The 19,163-nt window shown below is 33.9% G+C and overlaps 1 protein-coding gene across 10 annotated transcripts in view; it reads right to left on the bottom strand.

The window, feature by feature from the left end:
- Positions 1–19,163, bottom strand: part of C2CD5 (C2 calcium dependent domain containing 5) — an 87,982-nt gene that overhangs the window by 57,817 nt on the left and 11,002 nt on the right. For 5 of the 10 annotated variants that reach the window (XM_087814762.1, XM_087814763.1, XM_087814758.1 and 2 more), the window contains exons 2-7: positions 18,083–18,169; positions 14,127–14,298; positions 11,755–11,850; positions 8,884–9,039; positions 7,220–7,418; positions 2,017–2,168 (exon numbers count right to left, since the gene is read on the bottom strand). In XM_087814762.1, coding sequence (XP_087670888.1) covers positions 2,017–2,168; positions 7,220–7,418; positions 8,884–9,039; positions 11,755–11,850; positions 14,127–14,298; positions 18,083–18,169 — 862 coding nt within the window. Of the gene's footprint in view, positions 1–2,016; positions 2,169–3,154; positions 5,715–7,219; positions 7,419–8,883; positions 9,040–11,754; positions 11,851–14,126; positions 14,299–18,082; positions 18,170–19,163 lie in introns of those variants that run through there. The other 5 variants (XM_087814764.1, XM_087814765.1, XM_087814766.1 and 2 more) reach the window with 3 other exon arrangements.

The following is a 19,163-nucleotide window of genomic DNA, read 5'->3' as shown; positions in this document are numbered from 1 at the left end:
GAGGCAGCCAATCGATGTTTCTCACATCGATTTCTTTCTTTCCCTCTCTCACTCTCTCTCCCCCACCCCCTTCATCTCTCTAAAATGAATTTTAATACAAAGAAAAAAAGAAATGAGAATGCCCCTCAGGAGTATTCAAAGATAATTCAGGGACTCAAGATAAAGTCAAAGGACTAAAACTGGCTAATATTCTATAAATATGCTATGGCCAAAACCAAAATAATTTATTTAGAGGTAGCTTATAAATAAATATAGAAATATATGAGAATACCTCTATTATAAATAAGTTTTTCAAAACTAAAAAGTTAGAGCTAGAAAATAAAATGCAAAAAAGTTTTCATTGAATAATACAACTGATTGCAAACTAGAAAGCTGAGAAGAGTAGGCTGGTTCAGTTAATTTATTACTTGACAATCTTCTTTAGTCTTGGATTTTATGGTAAAATAAAGAAAAAGAAACAGAAAGATCAAGGAAATAATTTTAAAAATTTAAAGAATATTGAAAAGTGGCCTGGAATACACAAATAAAAGCCAGTGGACAAAGTTTTAAAAATACTTTTAAGAGAATTTATTCTTCAGATACTATCCTAAGTCTTTCTTGTTTTGATTGTCATAAAACCAAGGCCAGAATATCATTCTTTAGTACAAAACAAAAACAAAGAAAACCCCCATTTGAACAGTTCCATTTTATGTCATGAACATGGTTAAGATGCCACATGTCAACACATTATTCCTTTCCAAGAATTAGGTGCTCATATAAATGGCTACATTTATAAAAAAGTAGGTATTAAATCTATAGGTTTGTTTTTTTAATACCCTTTCTCTACTTTGAAAGTAGCACTGGTTCTAGAATTAGATTTCTTTATATTGTTTTCATAAATTTTGGGGCCATTTTATAAATTTCTTCTCTAACAAAAATAAGGTTATTAAAGATAAATTTAAAATGACACAAATAGCCCGGCCAGGCGTAGCTCAGCAGTTGAGTGTCAACCTAGCATCCAGGCGATCGGGGTTCGATTCCTGGTCAGGGCACATGCCCGGGTTGCGGGCTCGATTCCCAGTCGGGGCGTGCAAGAGGCAGCTGATCAATGGCTCTCTAATCATTGATGTTTCTACGTCTCTCTCTCTCTCTCCCTCCCCCTCCTTTCCTCTCTCTGAAATCAATAAAGATATATTTAAAAAAATAAAATAACACAAATAAGAACTATGCAAAATGTTTTTATTAGTCTGGCATGATAACTGCCAGAAAAAAAATAATATTTACAAAACTTGCAAACTATTAACTTTTAAGTGTTTTATTTTTTATTTTTGAGAATAATAATTTAATGATTAAATAAGTTAATTCTATTTTATGAAGGAACTAATTTAATTTTTAATCAATTTTTGTCAGAAAACATATTCAGAAAAACTCAGATTAACAAAACACACATAGGAGACAGAAAAATTATAAATTTCATACATTAAGACATATGCAATAAGTAAAGCAAAACTGCTATTTCCTAATCTACAGAATAAGAAAAACCAAACATTTTAAATAACAAAAAGTTAATAGATGTATGTATTCCAAATAACCATTTTAGTTAAGATTTTTTTCATAATAAAATCTTACAAATAAATTCAGAAACAGACAGAAACAATGAATTCAAAATGCTTATACTGCATGAGGAATTCAACTGCAAGCTATTAGTGTTACTTTTTATTCAAATGCTTTATGATGTTATTCCTCTTAATTTAAGCATGAAATGAAAAATACCTACTGCAAAAATAAATCCTGCACTTCATAGCTACACTATTATTAAATCAATAAAATGCAGATCTCTGAGCATGGTAATTTCTGAACTACACAAAATTTTCATATTTTAATTGTAGTAACTGAAAGTGATCACTATTCACATTATCTTTTAACTTAAATGCCAAAAAACAGGAGAAAAGGCTTGGATGGAAAGCTAACAAGAAACAGAAATAAATTTGAAAAAAATAAAATAAATAAAATAAAAGGTGGGTGGAAGCGCCTTACCAGTTTTGGGTGTCAAACTCAAATCTGTGTCAGAAGAAGAGGACTGTCGACTGTAGGACTTGGAAGGTGAAAAGGAATAAGTTTGGTTTTTCAGAGGGGTGGAGGGTCCTGATGAGTGAGTATTGGGGTTGGGATCTTCATTGAAGGGAATCCTGCCAGAAGAAGGTGGAAAAATATTAAGTAATCATGTGCCAAAGGACTTGACAGAAGGCAGCATGATCCAAACACCAAGAAAGTGTTGGGGCAGGGCCAGCAGTCATTTCTTAAGTGTGGAGCTGGGTATGAGGCCAAAGTCAACCAACTGCTGTTTAACCATTCATCATTCTTCAGATAAATAATTATCTGCACTGAAACAGTTAATAAGCCAAGTAAAAAAGCAAAAAAGCATGAAATGACAGACTAAGGAGGGTAAAAAATATTAAAAGGAGAAATAAACAAAACGAATAAATACATGACTGAAAATACTTTCAAATAAACAAAGCTTTTTTAAGTTACCAAAGAAACAATGACTGCAAATGGTGTGTGTAAATATTCACAATTGTTTTTATATTTGCACACACACAGATATCATCAAAAGAAAAATGTTTCCTTATCCTCTAGCATCGAGTGCCACAGCTAAAAACACAGCAGAGAGGAAAATGAATGTAGCTACACAGAAACACTGCATTGTGTGCAGAATAGTTGCTTACCTGTTTTCCAAAAGCTCTCTTTCACAGAATAAAACAGACCCTACTATAACAAGCTTTGTACATAAAGAAAATAAGGAAATCCGAAGCTTTGGTAGCTATTTCCTTTAGAATCCAATCATCAATTTTTATTATAACCGAATGTGGTTGTAATGGCAAAAATACATACTGGAGGGTTCTCCTAAGAACTCACAGTACACATACACAAGACAGGGTTCTGAGAGGGTCTATGGAAGAGACTTTGGAAACTGGAAGGACACTTTCGCTTCCATGTAGTTAGAGCCCCTGTGGAGGCCAAATACAGGATTTCTTCACTGCAGCTGGACTGTGAGTGAGAAAAGGAGGAAGCCAAGACTTGCGGTACCTGCCTACACTACCTGCCTGCCTGCCCTCTGCAGCCGCTCTGCCTGTGGCCTGCCTTCCCCAGCTCTGGAGTCTGAGCAGTCTCGTACCAGTATAGATGAGAGTGGGAACAGACACAGAGAAGTTCTGAGTAAGTCGTGAGCCAGTAGCAGTGTGAATTGGGCTGTTGTGAGTCGAGCGGCATCCATGGCTTGGAGGATGAACCAGCGGAGACCTGAGGGAATTTGTGGTCAAAGTGGAAGAAAACAAAACAATACATACAACAGATAGCAAAGTTATGTTAAAATAATTTCAAAGGAGCTTTAGTTAGGGGAGAGGAATTATTTTTTTAATCCCTAGCATGCAAAAAACAAATGGAAATTTTAAAAATTAGCTAAATATTCATTCATTCATTAGGATATAGTTATAGTTTTAAAGGATCAGATTAATAAATTAGGATTGTGCATATGAAAAATAGCAGGCAGAATTATCAGTGGAATTCAATTTTAAACAAAGACTAAGATTTGGATTTAAGTTGCTTTAATATGTTTGTTATTATTTTGATCACCTTAGAATTTTAGGGAGAAAACACCCATAAAGTGAAAAGTCTATAAAGTTCTTATATTATCTTTGAAATGGAGATATGAATAACTGCTAACATAATTAATTATATTTTCCATAAAGAAAGTTCAACTAAGAAAACTGTTTCTGTCTGGAATCTCGAGACAAGAGTGCTTAAGAAAAATTACGCATAAAGAAATGACTGAACTGAATGGATATAAGCAGATATAAACACTGCATATTTTCGCACACCAAATATATAGCTTAAACCCAAGTTATACTGGGAACAAAATGAAGCAAAGAAACACTGCTTTTAAAAACACATTAATAAAGCAATGTAAATTATTTTTGTCTCTCTCTCAAACAGAATATTATTTAAACTTAAACAGATTAAACTACATTGTGAATTGAAATTCTATAAGATATTAACTTATATCCTGCAATAGGCCACATCATGCGAATGTATAGGTATATTTAGATCAGATACACACAGGCATATATTCATATACAACATTTCAAATTTTCATCAAGAAATTTGGCTAAAAGGTCATAATTACATTGGATGGGGGGAAAGATATATTGTAGAACTAAGAATCTTCAACTTTATATTAGCAATTATTTCACTATGCAATGCTTTTGCTTATGCAAAATGAGGTGAAAAGAATCCTTGTATACACTCTGAAAAACTATCATATCCCCATTTTTATAGAATTCAAATCAAAAGCAGGCCAAGAGCCCAACTTTTCCTGGCTTCTTTTTTTCTTTTCCATTGCCCAGTGGACATTCCCAACAATTACAATTTGTCAAGGTTCAAACATCGGCAATAATAGTCTACAGACTACTTTCTGAAAATATCACTGATTTTACAACAGGACAAATGTTTCTGTTGCTCTTTTAAATTTAAAATGTGTTAAATATAACTAATAAAAATCAAACATCTCATTGGTGATTTATTTGTATACAAACTGAGGTTTTATTTTTGTTTTTTTCTCTCTCTTTTGAAGAGGCTAATGAAGTTTAAAACTCTAAGAATCAGTGCCATACAGAGAAGGAACTATGGCTAAAATCTCTTAGCACTTTTTCCCCCTAAAGTAGAGAAGCAATAAATCATATTTAAATGCACTTTCTACCATCAAGATAATTCAGCTAGGAAACACCAAAAAGATTTATATTGTGCTTTACATCAAACATCTAAAAGGAAAAAAAAAAAAAGAACTGATGGAGTAGAACACACCATTAATAAAAGTAAAATAAAATGAATAAAATAAAATAAAATGAACATTGCAAAATGTTCAAATTATGACATCACATTAAAATCCAAATATACTGGAGCTTCATAATGTATTCTTGGAGTTCTAATTCTTATCAGTCTCCTTGCATGAAAGGCTGCCTTACAACAACACCCTACTGGCACTTCAAATATCAAATCCATTCAGGCAGGAACATAATCCAAACTACCTTTTATCAAATTCCTGTCTAGAATCAATAATGTTATAATTAAATACCAGAATAATTAGAATCAACTGACTCATAAAACAACTTTAAGCTAGCACTCAAACTGATTCATTATAAAAAATACAGAGAAGCTAGTTGAAATAAAGCAGCCTGAGTATTAAGGTTTTGTGTGTGTTGTTGTTTTTAAATAACATGACTCAGGTAGCAAGATGTCTTTCAGAAAAATCTTAATGAAGCAACTTAAAATTCTTCATAGTGTGAATATTTGACAATTTAAGGCAAATGGTTACAACAAAGTTAGAAAAGGAGAAAATGTACACAATCCTAGCAGATTTGCATCACTGAAACACTTCCGGAATGCAGACAAAACGTATTCCCCTACTACCCCATGTATCATTCTAAGACACCAACAGGTAATATGGCTTTCTCTTTCCGTTAAGTAATTTAGTGACAAGAGGAAAACTTCAGACATCACAGCTGCAAAAGCCAGACCCCTGAGGCAGTGTCAATAAAGATGAAGGGTGGTAGGAGGAGGAGGGACCCAGGTCCTTACTTAAATTTGCTATGGAAAGAGAGGAAAAAAATCTGAATTCCCCCAAAATCTACCCTTGCAATCTGACTTTACTTGTAGCAGCAGGCGGTTGATATATTTTTAAGACACATTGTAAGTGGAATATAAAGCAAATTCACTCTTCCAGTTTACTGAAAACAGTTATTTCACTACTTTCCAAGTAAAATTAAGCAATATACGTGTTCCCTCTTGTGACTAAAATTTAATCCAAATAATTTAAGGCCAGCAGAAAGGAAATAATTAAACAAAAAGAATAAACTTAAAGAGGAAAATCTTTTTTAAAAAGATTGTTTTTAAAAAAAGATTGTAATTGTTTTCTAGTCAACCTCTCTTGACTACTGCTGAACTAGAAAACATTTCAGGTTTTCTGAGTGTAGAATTCTGACTCACTGATGATAAAGGAAAGGGGTCAGCAAACTACAGGCCAAATCCATCCTGCCATCTGTTTTGTGAGGAAGTAACTTTTATTGGAACACAACCACACTCGTTAATTTGCATACTGCTGATGGCTGCTTTCACAGGACAGCAGCAGAGTTGAGAAGCTACTGTTGGCAAAGCATAAATTATTTACCTGTATGTTCTGGTTATTTACAAAAAAGTTTGTTGATCCTTGATCTAGAAGAATCTCTAGACCAGTGATTCTCACTGGAAGTACTACTGGCATTTAGGACGGAAAAAGTTTTCACAGTACAGAGCTGTCCCTTGCTGTGAAGGAGAGTCAGCATTTCTAGTCTCCAGCAGGATTGGTCTCCCTCATCCCATCATTATAATAGAAAGTTTGTTTCAAACATTTCCTTTTGACAGCACCAGCACCACTATGTTGAACAATGACACCACCCAACAAAAGTATTTTCTTGGATCACACATAGTTTTTAAAAAATGTGCGAGCCTAAACTCCTTTAGATCAGGATCAACAAACTCCTTTTTTCAGTAAATGAAGACAGAAACTATATAGCTAGTGCCTGAAATATTTAGTATCTGGCCTTTTATAAAAAAAGTTTGCCAACATCTGCTTTATATGGTACCCGGTATTACCTATTTATTATGCCCAATTATTTATATAAACTGTTTGGCCTCTATAGACATTCAAGTTTGAGACCCCTGCACAAATCAATCTTTCCTGCTTTCTATATGTTGCTAATTATTATGCCCAATTATTTATATAAACTGTTTGGCCTCTATAGACATTCAAGTTTGAGACCCCTGTACAAGTCAATCTTCCCTGCTTTCTATATGTTGCTGATAATAAGCATAATTGAATGATCAGGTATAGGGTTTTAAGCATGCTCCAGAGAATAAGTAAAATTCCACGCAATGCATGAATATTCATTTTATGCTTTAGATGTACAGTGTTTAAAGATCTGGATAAGCTTATATTACTTTATTTGAATTTCATATTAAGACTATAAATAAAATGTTAGGAATATCTAAATAGTTTTAAGTTTCAAATGTTGACAGTCATCTCTGATAAGAAAAATTATCTTAGGAAAAAATGTACGTTGAACACTACTAAAATGTTTCAAGTCAAATGAACATGTATGGGTAAAATAAAAAGTTCCTTAAGAACAATTCATTGATTCATACTTACTCCTTCATTTCTTTGGATGGGGAATTGCATGCAGGAAGGAATGCTGCTGGGCTACTTAATTTATCCAGTGTACACGCTGTTCCTATGGCTCGTACCACTAAACCAGATTCGCCTTCCAGGTCAAAACACTGCAAGTACCCAACAACCGCATTTCCTCTCATTTCAAGCACTTTCAAGCCAATCTTCCTCTGCAGTTCACCTACAAAAAAGGAAGGAAACTCATTCTGCTTTATATCTCCACATTCTATGAAATAAAACTGGATATGGTAGTAATAAAAGAATCTAAAAAATCATGGATTTTTATAACTTAAAGTGAACCAACTTTCAGGGTGGCAAGATATTATTAACTACATTTTACAGATGTGGCAGGTAGCATTCATTTACCAAATAATTTTTGGTTGTGTGCTATGTGCCTGGCATTCCTCCTTTCTTCTAAGTGCTAGATATATAAGCTAGAAAGGTAAAGCCTCAAATCTAGTGAAGTTTATATAATGTGAGAGAAACAGACAAAAAACAAATATAAACATTAAATATAATATATAGAATACATAGCATATAATGTAATCAAATATAATTATAATTTAGGCATTATATATTATTATATATCGTAAAATACAAATATGGAGAATATACAAATATAACTTAATTAAATGTATTATTTAATGTATTAAACATTAAATATGAATATGACGTATTCATTATTATTTATAAATATTAATTATAATTAACTTAATAGCAATATAAGTATAAATATATTTATAAGTACTTTTTTTTAATATACTTTTATCAATTTCAGAGAGAGGAAGGGAGAGGGAGACAGCGAGAAATATCAATGATGAGAGAGTCATTGATCAGCTGCCTCTCACATGCCCCCCACTGGGGATCAAGGCCACAACCTGGGCATGTGCTCTGACTGGGAATCGAACCACGATCTCCTGGATCCTAGGTCGATGTTCAACCGCTAAACCACGCCCAGCAGGGCATAAATATATTTTAAGTATAATTTAAAAGTATATAAACGTAAATATACTTATAAATAATATAAGTTTAATATAATTAAATAGTAATATAGGTATAAGTATATATTTAAAATACATAAATTTATTAAATATAAATATTTATACTTATTTGTCTAGTAAATATGTATGAATGTGTCTGTGCATATAGACACTCACATATATACACATATAAACATAAATTTTAGATGATAAATAAGTTCTTCAAAGAAAAATAAGAAAAGTAATTGGGTAAAAGTGGCAGGGAGAGATAGAAGGAGATATAAGTTGTCAGAGAAGGGCTATGAAAAGGCAACATTTGAAAAGAAAGCATGAGACAGGTTACCTAAATCTGATTATAAATAAATGCTGAGAGAAAAAACTAGAACCCAGTTTCCTATCTCCTTGCGCAGACACTTTCCACTATACTACTTCATGAGCACAATTTCCTTTTACTGCCTAGTTAAGAAGGAATTATAAGCTTCTGATTAGATTTCTCCCTATTGTAAGATGGAAATTCATGTGTTCAGGAGGATAGGGCCAGGGGTAAGGAATCAGTTGTTTATAATTCACAGTCTTCATTGTAAAATTTGAGGTAGCATATCAAAAGAAAGTAAAAAATTTGGGAATATTAAGTCAATCAGTAATGAAGTCTTTAAAAAAAAATACCTGACATTAAAGAAATGAGTCTCTGTCTGGCCTCATTTGATGCTCGTGGTGTGCGAATTCGATCAATCCATTGATATTCTGGGTCTTCATTGACCACAAGTTCTTCTACAAATCCATGAATTATTACAGCTCTATAGCACTTTGGAATAGATGTTGCTGTTAAAAGAAACTGTCTATTATGCTTCTATTTATCACAAGGTTAAATCAATTTTTTAAAAAAATGTACAACTAAGTTCTTACCTTTTGGATGTATAGTACAAGAAGATCTTTTACTGTGACAATCTACATGTAATTATAATAATACTTCCAAGCAAACAGTCTTACAAATTATTCTTACAAATAATCATTTTCTTTCATGAGACATCTCATCTTTCCCATGTAAGCATAATGAATATACACTGTACTTTTATAATTTAGAAAACAGCTAAGACTTCTTAAATAACATTCAATACAAACCGCAAAAACTCAAAGTTCACTAGCTGATTATTATCTAAATAGGTGACAAGTAGATAATGCATACAAAAAGCTCTATTTATTCAAAGCCCTATGAAAAAGTTCTGTATGCCAGCCTCAAAAATCAAACCTTTCTGACATAATGAGGAGTGATACAGCTCTGCAGTTTCTAATGCATGGCCATATGGCCAATGGTTCAATAGTCACTCTGCTTAACAGACTCATTTAAGATGTAAAACACCAAATGTCATTGGATTTAACTAAGATCTGATCAGATTCAAAAAAAGAACCTGAGAACATCTAAACCAAACTAGTTTCTTAAAACAGACATTCGTGCCTTGAAGCTAACTCAACTACTTAGGATTTTTCATCCCTATTAATCCAAAATGGCTATGAATTGCCCAGATCTGGCCTATTCTGACCCATACTGCATGGCATTCATGCATGGCTCCATACCTGTAGAAGCCTATGTAATTTTGGATAGCACCACAGTGCTCTACTCCTATCTTTCAGTGTCCTCTTCTAGCATAAAATACCACTGGATTTTTTTTCTTTTTGACAGTTATACAAAGTTTAATAAGTCATATCTTTTACACATTTGACAAAAGTCACTTGTTCTAACTTGTGAAAAAATTTTAATGCCAACAAAATACTAACCTCTGTGAAAGTAATAAAACAAATATGTGACATTTTTAACCTTGTTTTTCATAGATGTTGACTTACTGGTACAAGAGTAAAACCTGCATTAGGTGAGTGGCCACAAGCTTCTCCATAAGTTGGTGTCTAATAATTATGGCTTTTAAGGCCATTGGAGACCTCTGCAAGATACATACATCCATCTACCACAAAAGGCTCCACATCTGTATTGTTTAGTTTTAGTTGGCCCATTTGAATGAAGTCTGAACATGCCACACATGTAGCCTCATCAAATTTGTTTCCGCAAATGTAGATATTAGAGAGTGTGGGATTTGTTCTCTTTGACTAAGAAAGTGCACCAAGTCCTTCTCCCTCTATGTTGTTGCTGACTAGTGACAACCAGGGGACATCAAAGTAGCATAGGCTACTCTTCAGATACAGTGGCTCACCTGTCTTATAAGCCAATTTTTTATATTCTTACACATATGTAATTCAATAAGGCAGGGATTTTTTTTTTTGGTAGAGTCTTAAACCTGTTCACCACAGGTTAGTTTAGGTTTATTCCCTTCATTGTTTGGTTCTGAGTTAGGGCTGTAGCAAATGTGATCACACTTTACCTTCCCAAATGAAGGCACACAGATCTAATTTCTCTAAGGATAAATTAATTTGTAGCATTGCAGCAAAAACACATTCTACCTTTGTTTTCAACCTTGTTTCCAGTCATTCTTAGGTATCCGATAATTTTATTTTTACACAGTGCTTTAACAATCAATTCTCTACCTTCGGGCTCAATACCGTGAAACATAAGGTTTAAAAGTAAATGAGGTTGCCCTGGCCAGTGTTGCTCAGTTGGTTGGGCATCATCCTGTGCACCAAAAGGTTGCTGATTTGATTCCTGGTCAGGGCACATTCCTGGGCTGTGGATCTGATCCCCAGGAAGGGGCTACAGGAAGCAGCCAATCGATGTTTCTCTCTCTCTCCCTCTTTCCCTTCTCTCTCTAAAAATAAAAATATATATATATATTTTTAAAGTAAATGAGGTTAAAATGTTTCATTAATATGTTGATTCTTTAAAATTCTGGGAAAAATCCAAAGACCTTCACCTAGTACGCTTTCTATTGGCATTAAGTGGCTGTTACCGGCAAGGTTTTTTGTTGTTGTTTTTTCCATTGTTTTCAGAGAGAGTGGAAGGGGGGAAGAGAGAGAAAGATAGAAACATTGATGTGAGAGACACATCCATTGGCTGCCTCCCACTTGCGCACTGACCGAGGCCCAGCATTGAGCCTGCAACAAAGGTACATGCCCTTGGCTGAAATCAAACCTGGGACCCTTCAGTCTGCGGGCCAACACTCTAACCACTGAGCAAACCCAGCTAGGGCACCGGCAATGTTTAATGTTATTCCTTCTAATCATGCTCACAGGCCGGGGTAAAGACTGAAGTAGCAGCTGGAGAAGGGGCTAGAGGTGGGGCAGGCTGGGTATAGCCTCCCTTTGGGCAACGGGCATTGTCATTACGACCACGCGCACACATGTACACAACTGAATTTTTCTAATAAAAATTTTCATGAACTTGTAAAAAAGTAGATATCATTTACTTTAAAATCAGATAAGTAGTCCCCAAAGCTACAGCAATTATTTCTGAAAAATTGACAATTTTCTCTTTGGCATTAAAGCCAAAGTATAATAGATTTTCCATTAGCCTTCTACAATATTAATTTGATTTCCCATATTTATCAATTATTAAACTTCCTGTTAAAGGAGTAATAAAATGTATTTACTTACTGCAAAAGAATTTGACTCCACATGATGACTGCCTAAATCGATTTAAATCATTGAAGAGGTCTACTTTGACAACTACATTGATTTCCCCACGAATACCTATAATTTCAAAAGAAAAATCAAATTTCTACTTTAAAAAAAATAAAGAATAATTAAATAATCAAGCAACACCAATTAATGATTTTAAAATAATGTATCAATCATAACAGCAATGCTAACTTTGTTTCCTAATTTTCATTTTAAGTAGTTTCTTTATTACATTTTCTGAAGAACATGTATACATTAAAGAATGAATAATATTCATTTTTACCACAAGCCTCCACTTATTTGAACCAATCTAACTGGAAAGGAGTACCATTTAAATTGACGATGATAACATTTACTGAGCACTGATAATGTTCTAAATGCTTTACAAGCAGTATCTCATAGTGCTTACACCAAACTAGTAAGGTAATTTCTGTAGTATTAGTTATTCCCACTTTACAGAGGAAAAAACTACAGTTTAATAAAAGTTCAATAATTTGTATAATGTCAATAGTTAGTAAGTGGTGAAGCCAGGATTAAAATTCCAGAGTAAATGCTCTTAACAACTAATGCAAAACTCTGATTTAACACAAAAGAACTCTTATTCTTTTCAATGAATATACAGTAATAAGTTACAATAAGCTAACTAAGAAATTCCAAGCTAAAGGGTTTTTAGAAGATGCCCTAACAAATAAAAATGACCCAGCCCCTATCTCTATAAACATTTATTAAATATTTTTATTTGACTGTCCTGACTTCCTGTCAAATTCATACTTATGGAGGAGCCCTTCTAAGAAGAGTGGCTTGTTCATTTACCCACTGAAATAAAAGGTTATATTCCTAACAAAGGGTTCATGTAACATTTTAAATCAACTATAAGCAATCTTTAATATAATGTTTAGAAAATTCATTCATTCATTCATATAGTTACTGCATTTAATGCAAGCCCAGGTTAATTCTCCAGTGGCTTTTTTTATTGGTAATATTACATAAGACTGGATTTTCTTTTCTGAGTACGAAAATTATACACACAAGGTGGGGCAAAAGGAGATGTACAGTTGTTCGTATGGAAAATAATACTATAATTAATAAATAATAATACAAGAATGAACTCAAGTGTTTCACATACTCACCACTGTAAACCTACTTCTGCCCCACCCTGCATACATTGTAAAAAGTATGGGAAAAAGCAAAAGAAGACAAAGAGGAAAAACAGGATTATAGTCCAGAAATAAAACTATCCAAGGGTAAACATTTTATCATGTATTCTGATACTTTAGCCAAAAGCATTACATACATGCAATTCTCTTGTTTCTAAACAAATTTGGGATCATCCTATAATGTTTTATAATCTGGATTTTGCAATTCATAATACATCATGCCACTGTATTATGAAAACATGCTTTTAGTTCTGGCTATGTAACTTATGGTCTATATATGCTCTAAATTATTTAAGTAAATCCTATTTTCCAACTTATTTTTTACCAATTTATACATCAGGAAATGATAACATAAGTAACATCAAAATAAATATAGGTTGTCCCCCCCCAAAATGTAGCCACACTTAATAGCTGATAGTTCAATTGATGTTTCTTTCTTTTCAGATTTAACACATTGGAATTAATAATTATTTGAAGTGTGTATACATTTGGGGGGAACACCCTATATACATAAATCTCAGCAAACATTTTCTTATAATAAATGACTATCAATGGAATTGCTGGGTCAAAAATGTAAAATAGGCAAAAAGATGCAAGACTATAGAGAGAAACATCTGCCAGTTCCTTTTGGGTTCATTTAGGCTAGCAGTTCTCAAACTTTTTGATCTCAAGACCCCTTTCAATCTTAAAAATTATTGAGGACCTCAAAGAGTTTTTGTATATGTGATTCATATCTATCAATATTTACCATATTATAAATTAAAATTGAAAACTGTTAAAAATATTTGCTTATTACTTCATTTCAAGTATAATGAATCTATGTTAATATAAACAATGTTTTTTATTAAAATAACTATATTTGGGGGGAAATGAGAGTGGTACTGTGTTACATTTTTGCAAATCTCTAAAATGTCCAGTTTAATGGAATACAGTTTGAAAGTATGTTTTGGGAACAGAGTACAAATATAAGATGATTTTAAATAATGCACCTACTTACTATTGTACAAATTTAACTCAGAAAATTATTTCAAATTATTTTCAGAAAAGAAACAATTCTACCAAAAATACTTTACTACTGAGTCTAATAAGACACCATTTAAAGATATATATATATTTTAAAACCACCAAGTGCAGATAATAGTCTTTAAAGATAAATTTAAAAGATTTATTTTCTTAAAGTATACCCCTTACCATGTATAGTATCATAAATTGGAAACCATCCTGAGATGACTGTTGCAGCTTCACTGTAGAGTAAAGGATCAATATCAATGTACACTTTACCAATGGCATCATTTGCACTATAAGTGTCGTGGTCAAGAACTGTGATCTGTAGAGGTTCATCTTGTAAATCTTCATCATCCACCTAAAAGTATACCTTAAAATTAAATCTTACAATTTAAAAATCTTCATTACTGTAACTGTATACATATAGCAAATGTAAGATTACTTATTTCTGGGGGGGGAGGGGAATCCAATTAATATACAAACAAAAAGTTGTAACTCCATTTTCTACACAAGATGCCAAGTTTCGGGGAGGGGGAAATTACAGTTTACCTCAAGCACAAAGTTAGAATAATTAACACACACAAAAAGTTGTAATTCCTTTTCTACATATTATCCTGTGTTCTACTACTCCACCAATGGTATACAGCAAAAATGCTTTAGGAATGTCCTAACAGTGTCCATATATTATCTACAGAGTAAAGACGCTAATAAGTACAATGACACCACAATTCCTAAGGACAATTTCAGAGAAAACTGTAAGCAAAACTAACTTTATTTGTAAGGAAAACAATTTAAGTTCATGAAATAAATGTCTACCCTCTCTCCTTCTTTTGCTTAGTCATTGTCAAGTACTTATCGTGTGCCAAGCACTGTGCCAGAGAGGGACTACAATGGAGAGTGCAATGGACTGAATGCTTGTGTCCCCCAAAATACAATGTTGACGCGCCCTGATAACTAATGTATGGTATTGGTAAATGGAGACCTTTGGGAGGTAATTAGGTCATGGGGATAAGGCCCTGATGAATGAGATTAGGATCCTCATTAGTAATGACAGGGAGAGATGATCTCTTGCCTCACCATGTAAGGACATGAGAAAATGGACATCTACAAGCCAGAAACCGGGTCCTCACCAGAACCCAACCATGATGATACACTGATCTCAGACTTCCCAGCATCCAGAACTGTAAGAAGTAAAATGCTATTGTTTAAGCCACCCCAGCTGCGACATTCTGTTACAGCAGCCCAAACTAAGACAGAGAACATAGGAGAAAAACAAATTCTCCCTCATGAAAGCCACATTCCCAATTTTGGGGGCCATCCTCTAATTTGCCAGTAATCCTCATCAAATATCGTGGCTAGATGCAACACAATATTATAGACAGTAATAAGACTAGGACAGAATATAAAAGAGTTATTTCGTGTAACTAAAACACTACTTTTAAACTGCAGTCTCTGAATGGTGGTTGTTACATCAGATGTACCACACTGTCAGTGAAGACCAAGTTTGCAGTGAACTAAAACCTCTGTACCTCCTTATATATGCTTCGGTCAAGTGGTATCTCTGCAATCCTAGTCCTTTGGTCAAATTTTTTAAACTTAATTATGAAACATTATGCCTTTTCTCATCTCCAGTTTAACTTCTCTTTGATTTTAGACTAACAATCTAGCTTCTGAAGATTATTATAAGAATTAAAGTACACGGCTTGATGATTTGTTTTTAAAAAGGAGTGTTTTGCCTGGCCGGGCTTGGCTCAACGGTTGAGCGTCGATCTAGGATCCAGGAGATCGGGGTTCGATTCCCGGTCAGGGCATGTGCCTAGGTTGCGGGCTCCATCCCCAGTCGGGGGCATGCAGGAGGCAGCCGATCAATGACTCTTTCATCACTGATGTTTCTATCTCTCTCTTTCCCTCTCCCTTCCTCTCTCTGAAATCAACAAAGATATATTTTTAAAAAAGGGGGGGGGAGGTGTTTCTCTCTCAGACAGACATAATTAAAATTTTGTGGATAAATTGCATAATATTTTGAATTTGCCTTAAAATACTCCTGCAACCCCTCACCCCCAAAATGGGGTGTTTAATAACAGGTAAAACAAGAATAGCAGAATATAGATAACTTTGGTAAGTAAAGGTAAAGGTAGGTGACGGATACGTAGCTCAGTATACTAATCTGTCTACTTCTGTGCATATTTGAAAATTTCCATTAATGAAATGTTAAAATAAAGTGGTCATTTTGCATTCTAATCCATACTGAATCATCTGTCATCAATGGAATTTTCTCTACCACTACTGCATTATCTAACAGGAAAGAATCATAAACTAAGCCATTAACGATTCCTCCAAAGACGTTCCCCCAATTTCTAACTACATTAATACCATTTTTTGTGTGTAGGCTCACTCACCTATGAGTACTATTATCTTATCTTATAGGACACTGAGGTATCCCTTTCCAGACATTACAGGACTCTATACTAACTGACTAGAAATAATTTGTGACATATACATAGATAGCTAATAATGTAAAAAAACTGAATAGAGAAGTTCAGGAATTAGTTTTCATTAATTAAGAGTTTCTCGCCCAGCCGGGCGTGGCTCAGCGGTTGAGCGTCGACCTAGGATCCAGAAGATCGGGGTTCGATTCCTGGTCAGGGCACATGCCCGGGTTGTGGGCTCGATCCTCAGTCAGGGGCGTGCGGGAGGAGTCGATCAATGACTCTCTCATCATTGATGTTTCTATCTCTCTCTCTCCCTCTCCTTTCCTCTCTCTGAAATCAATATATATTTTTTTTAAAAAAAGTTTCTCAGAAATGTTTTAAGTGTTTAAAAATTTTAGCTGCACAGAAAAATACCCAGCCAAAAGACTACCTATCTAGCGTCCTTTGCAACTAATGAGATATATGCCTAAGTCATCATATGGAGCTAGATAGGGTGGGTTCACGATAGTGTACTTTATAAAATATTTGGTCTTCATCCACAATTCCTGGCTCATGGCTGCCAAAACCCTTGCAATTTCCTAAGTGTTGAGAGTGATAAAAGTGCTATGTGAATGAGGTGACTTTTGGACCCCACTCAAGAGTGGGAGGCTGGTTGAAATTATACCGCAAATATCACTTTAGACATACTAAGATGGCTTATGTTAAAACAAAACAAACCAAAAAAAAACAAGAAAAAACAGAAAATAACAAGTGTTTACAAGGATATGAAAAAATTGGAACTCTCATACATGCTGGTGGGAATGTAAAGTGGACAGCCAATGTGAAAAACAGTTTGGCAATTCCTCAAAAAGCTAAACATGGAATTTGCCATATGACCCAGCCATTCCATTCCTAGGTGTATATTCAAAAGAACTTAAAATAGGGACTCAAAGAGATACCTGTACACCAATGCTCACTGCAGCATTATTCATAATAGCCAAAAGGCAGAAATGACCCAAGTGTCCAGTCCATGAACAGATAAATGGGATTAACAAAATGTGGTATATACATACAAAAAAATAAAAGAAATATTATTTGGACACAGAAATGAATAAAATTCTAATAGGTGCTACAACATGGATGAAACTGAAAATATATGCTAAGTGAAATAAGCCAGACACAAAGGGCAAATACTTATGATTCCACTTACATGAAATGTCTAACATAAGCAAATTCGAGGAGACAGAAAGTAGATTAGAAGTTACCAGGGGCTAGGGAGAGGATCGGATGGAGAGTTATTGCTAAGTGAGTAGTTTTTCTGTGCAATAATGAAAAATTTTGGAAACAGTGGTGATGGTTGTACAACACTGTGAATGTAGTTAATGCTACTGAATTGTAGACTTAAAAATGATTAAAATGGCAGTATTTATGATATATATTTTTACTGTAATTTAACAAATTTTTAAAAATCTGTACATTGTTCTTAAGTGATTTATGATATATGCTAAAATTCAGAGAAAATTACTATATAATATCTATTTAATCTGGGTTCTCCTAGTCATATATTTATATTTTCTTAATTGTAACATAATTTTTAAAAAAATCAATATTCCTAAGAAGTATTTTTATGGTATAGGAAAACTATGCCTGAAATAAAAGGTATTCTTATCATTCCTAGGGAAAGTGTCATCTCAAAAAAAACACTAAAAATGCTGACATTTAAAAACTTACCTCAAATTTAAACCATTCCGAGTTCCACTGAGGGTTGAGGGACTTGAGATACACATCTGTTTTAAAGGTGGTATTACCAAATTTTACCTAAAAACAAATAAAAAAATAATCAAATACAGATGTCAAATATGTGAATACAAATAAAATTTAATGTGAGCCAACAAGTGAGAGGATTAACGTTAGAGAGGAAAACAGACAAATATCCCCTGAGCCAAAAAGAAGAAAGTATGGATGGTTCCCAGTAACATTATAGGCTACACCAGGTACAAGGGATTACCCACTGTTCTGCTTGACTAACTCTACAAGAAAATTAAAACACAGACCATTATGTTAGTATGGAGAAAGGAATCCATATGCCCTTCACTACACAGGGGCTCAGACAAAAGAAAGTTTTAAGGGTGGATAAGCCAAAATAAAGTCAGAAGGCAAAAGGCCAGCTTCCACCTTCCAGAACTACAGCCCATATTACAAGAACTCAGTTACATATCCTTGTTGTATTTTCTAACTTCCCCATACATGCTTTTAAAAGTCTTATGTGTGCACACAAAGGGACAGACAATAAACTATGATCATTAAGGGTTTTATGTTCTTATCTTTAGGGACAATGGAAGGGGTTGGATGGAAAGACTACCCTATTTCATAGCACTCTTGGCAAACACTAAATCACGAAGGTCCAAAAATAAGTAAATAAGGAAACAAAAGGTGGTAGAAAGCAGGCTAAATCCTTGTGACTTGCTTCCAGCTAAGAATGGAGATTGTGAAACTCAGATGACATAGAAAACAGTGAGGAAGCTTAGGAGCAAAACAGCTAGGAACCTACTTCCTAGATTGCCTCTCCTTTCCTGAATTAATCTCTTCAACTCTTCCCTAAGTCTATCAGTTATCACCATAAACCTCAGAATTCACTAAAGATCATCCCTTTTATCACAATAACCAGCACAGAGCTTTGCACACTGAGGGTACTTAGGAAATGCTGGTTCAATCAGATAATCTATAAAATCTCCTTTCCTTTTTTAACTACAATCCTACTTTTGGTATTTAATACTTATAGATATTAATGTTTAATCAGTCCAGGAAATTT

The sequence above is a fragment of the Miniopterus natalensis genome, chromosome 2 (assembly GCF_054644295.1).
Source record: "Miniopterus natalensis isolate mMinNat1 chromosome 2, mMinNat1.hap1, whole genome shotgun sequence".
Classification (NCBI taxonomy): domain Eukaryota; kingdom Metazoa; phylum Chordata; class Mammalia; order Chiroptera; family Miniopteridae; genus Miniopterus; species Miniopterus natalensis.
Note: the sequence above shows the minus strand (reverse complement) of the source record. Positions and strands in the feature narration are given on the sequence as shown.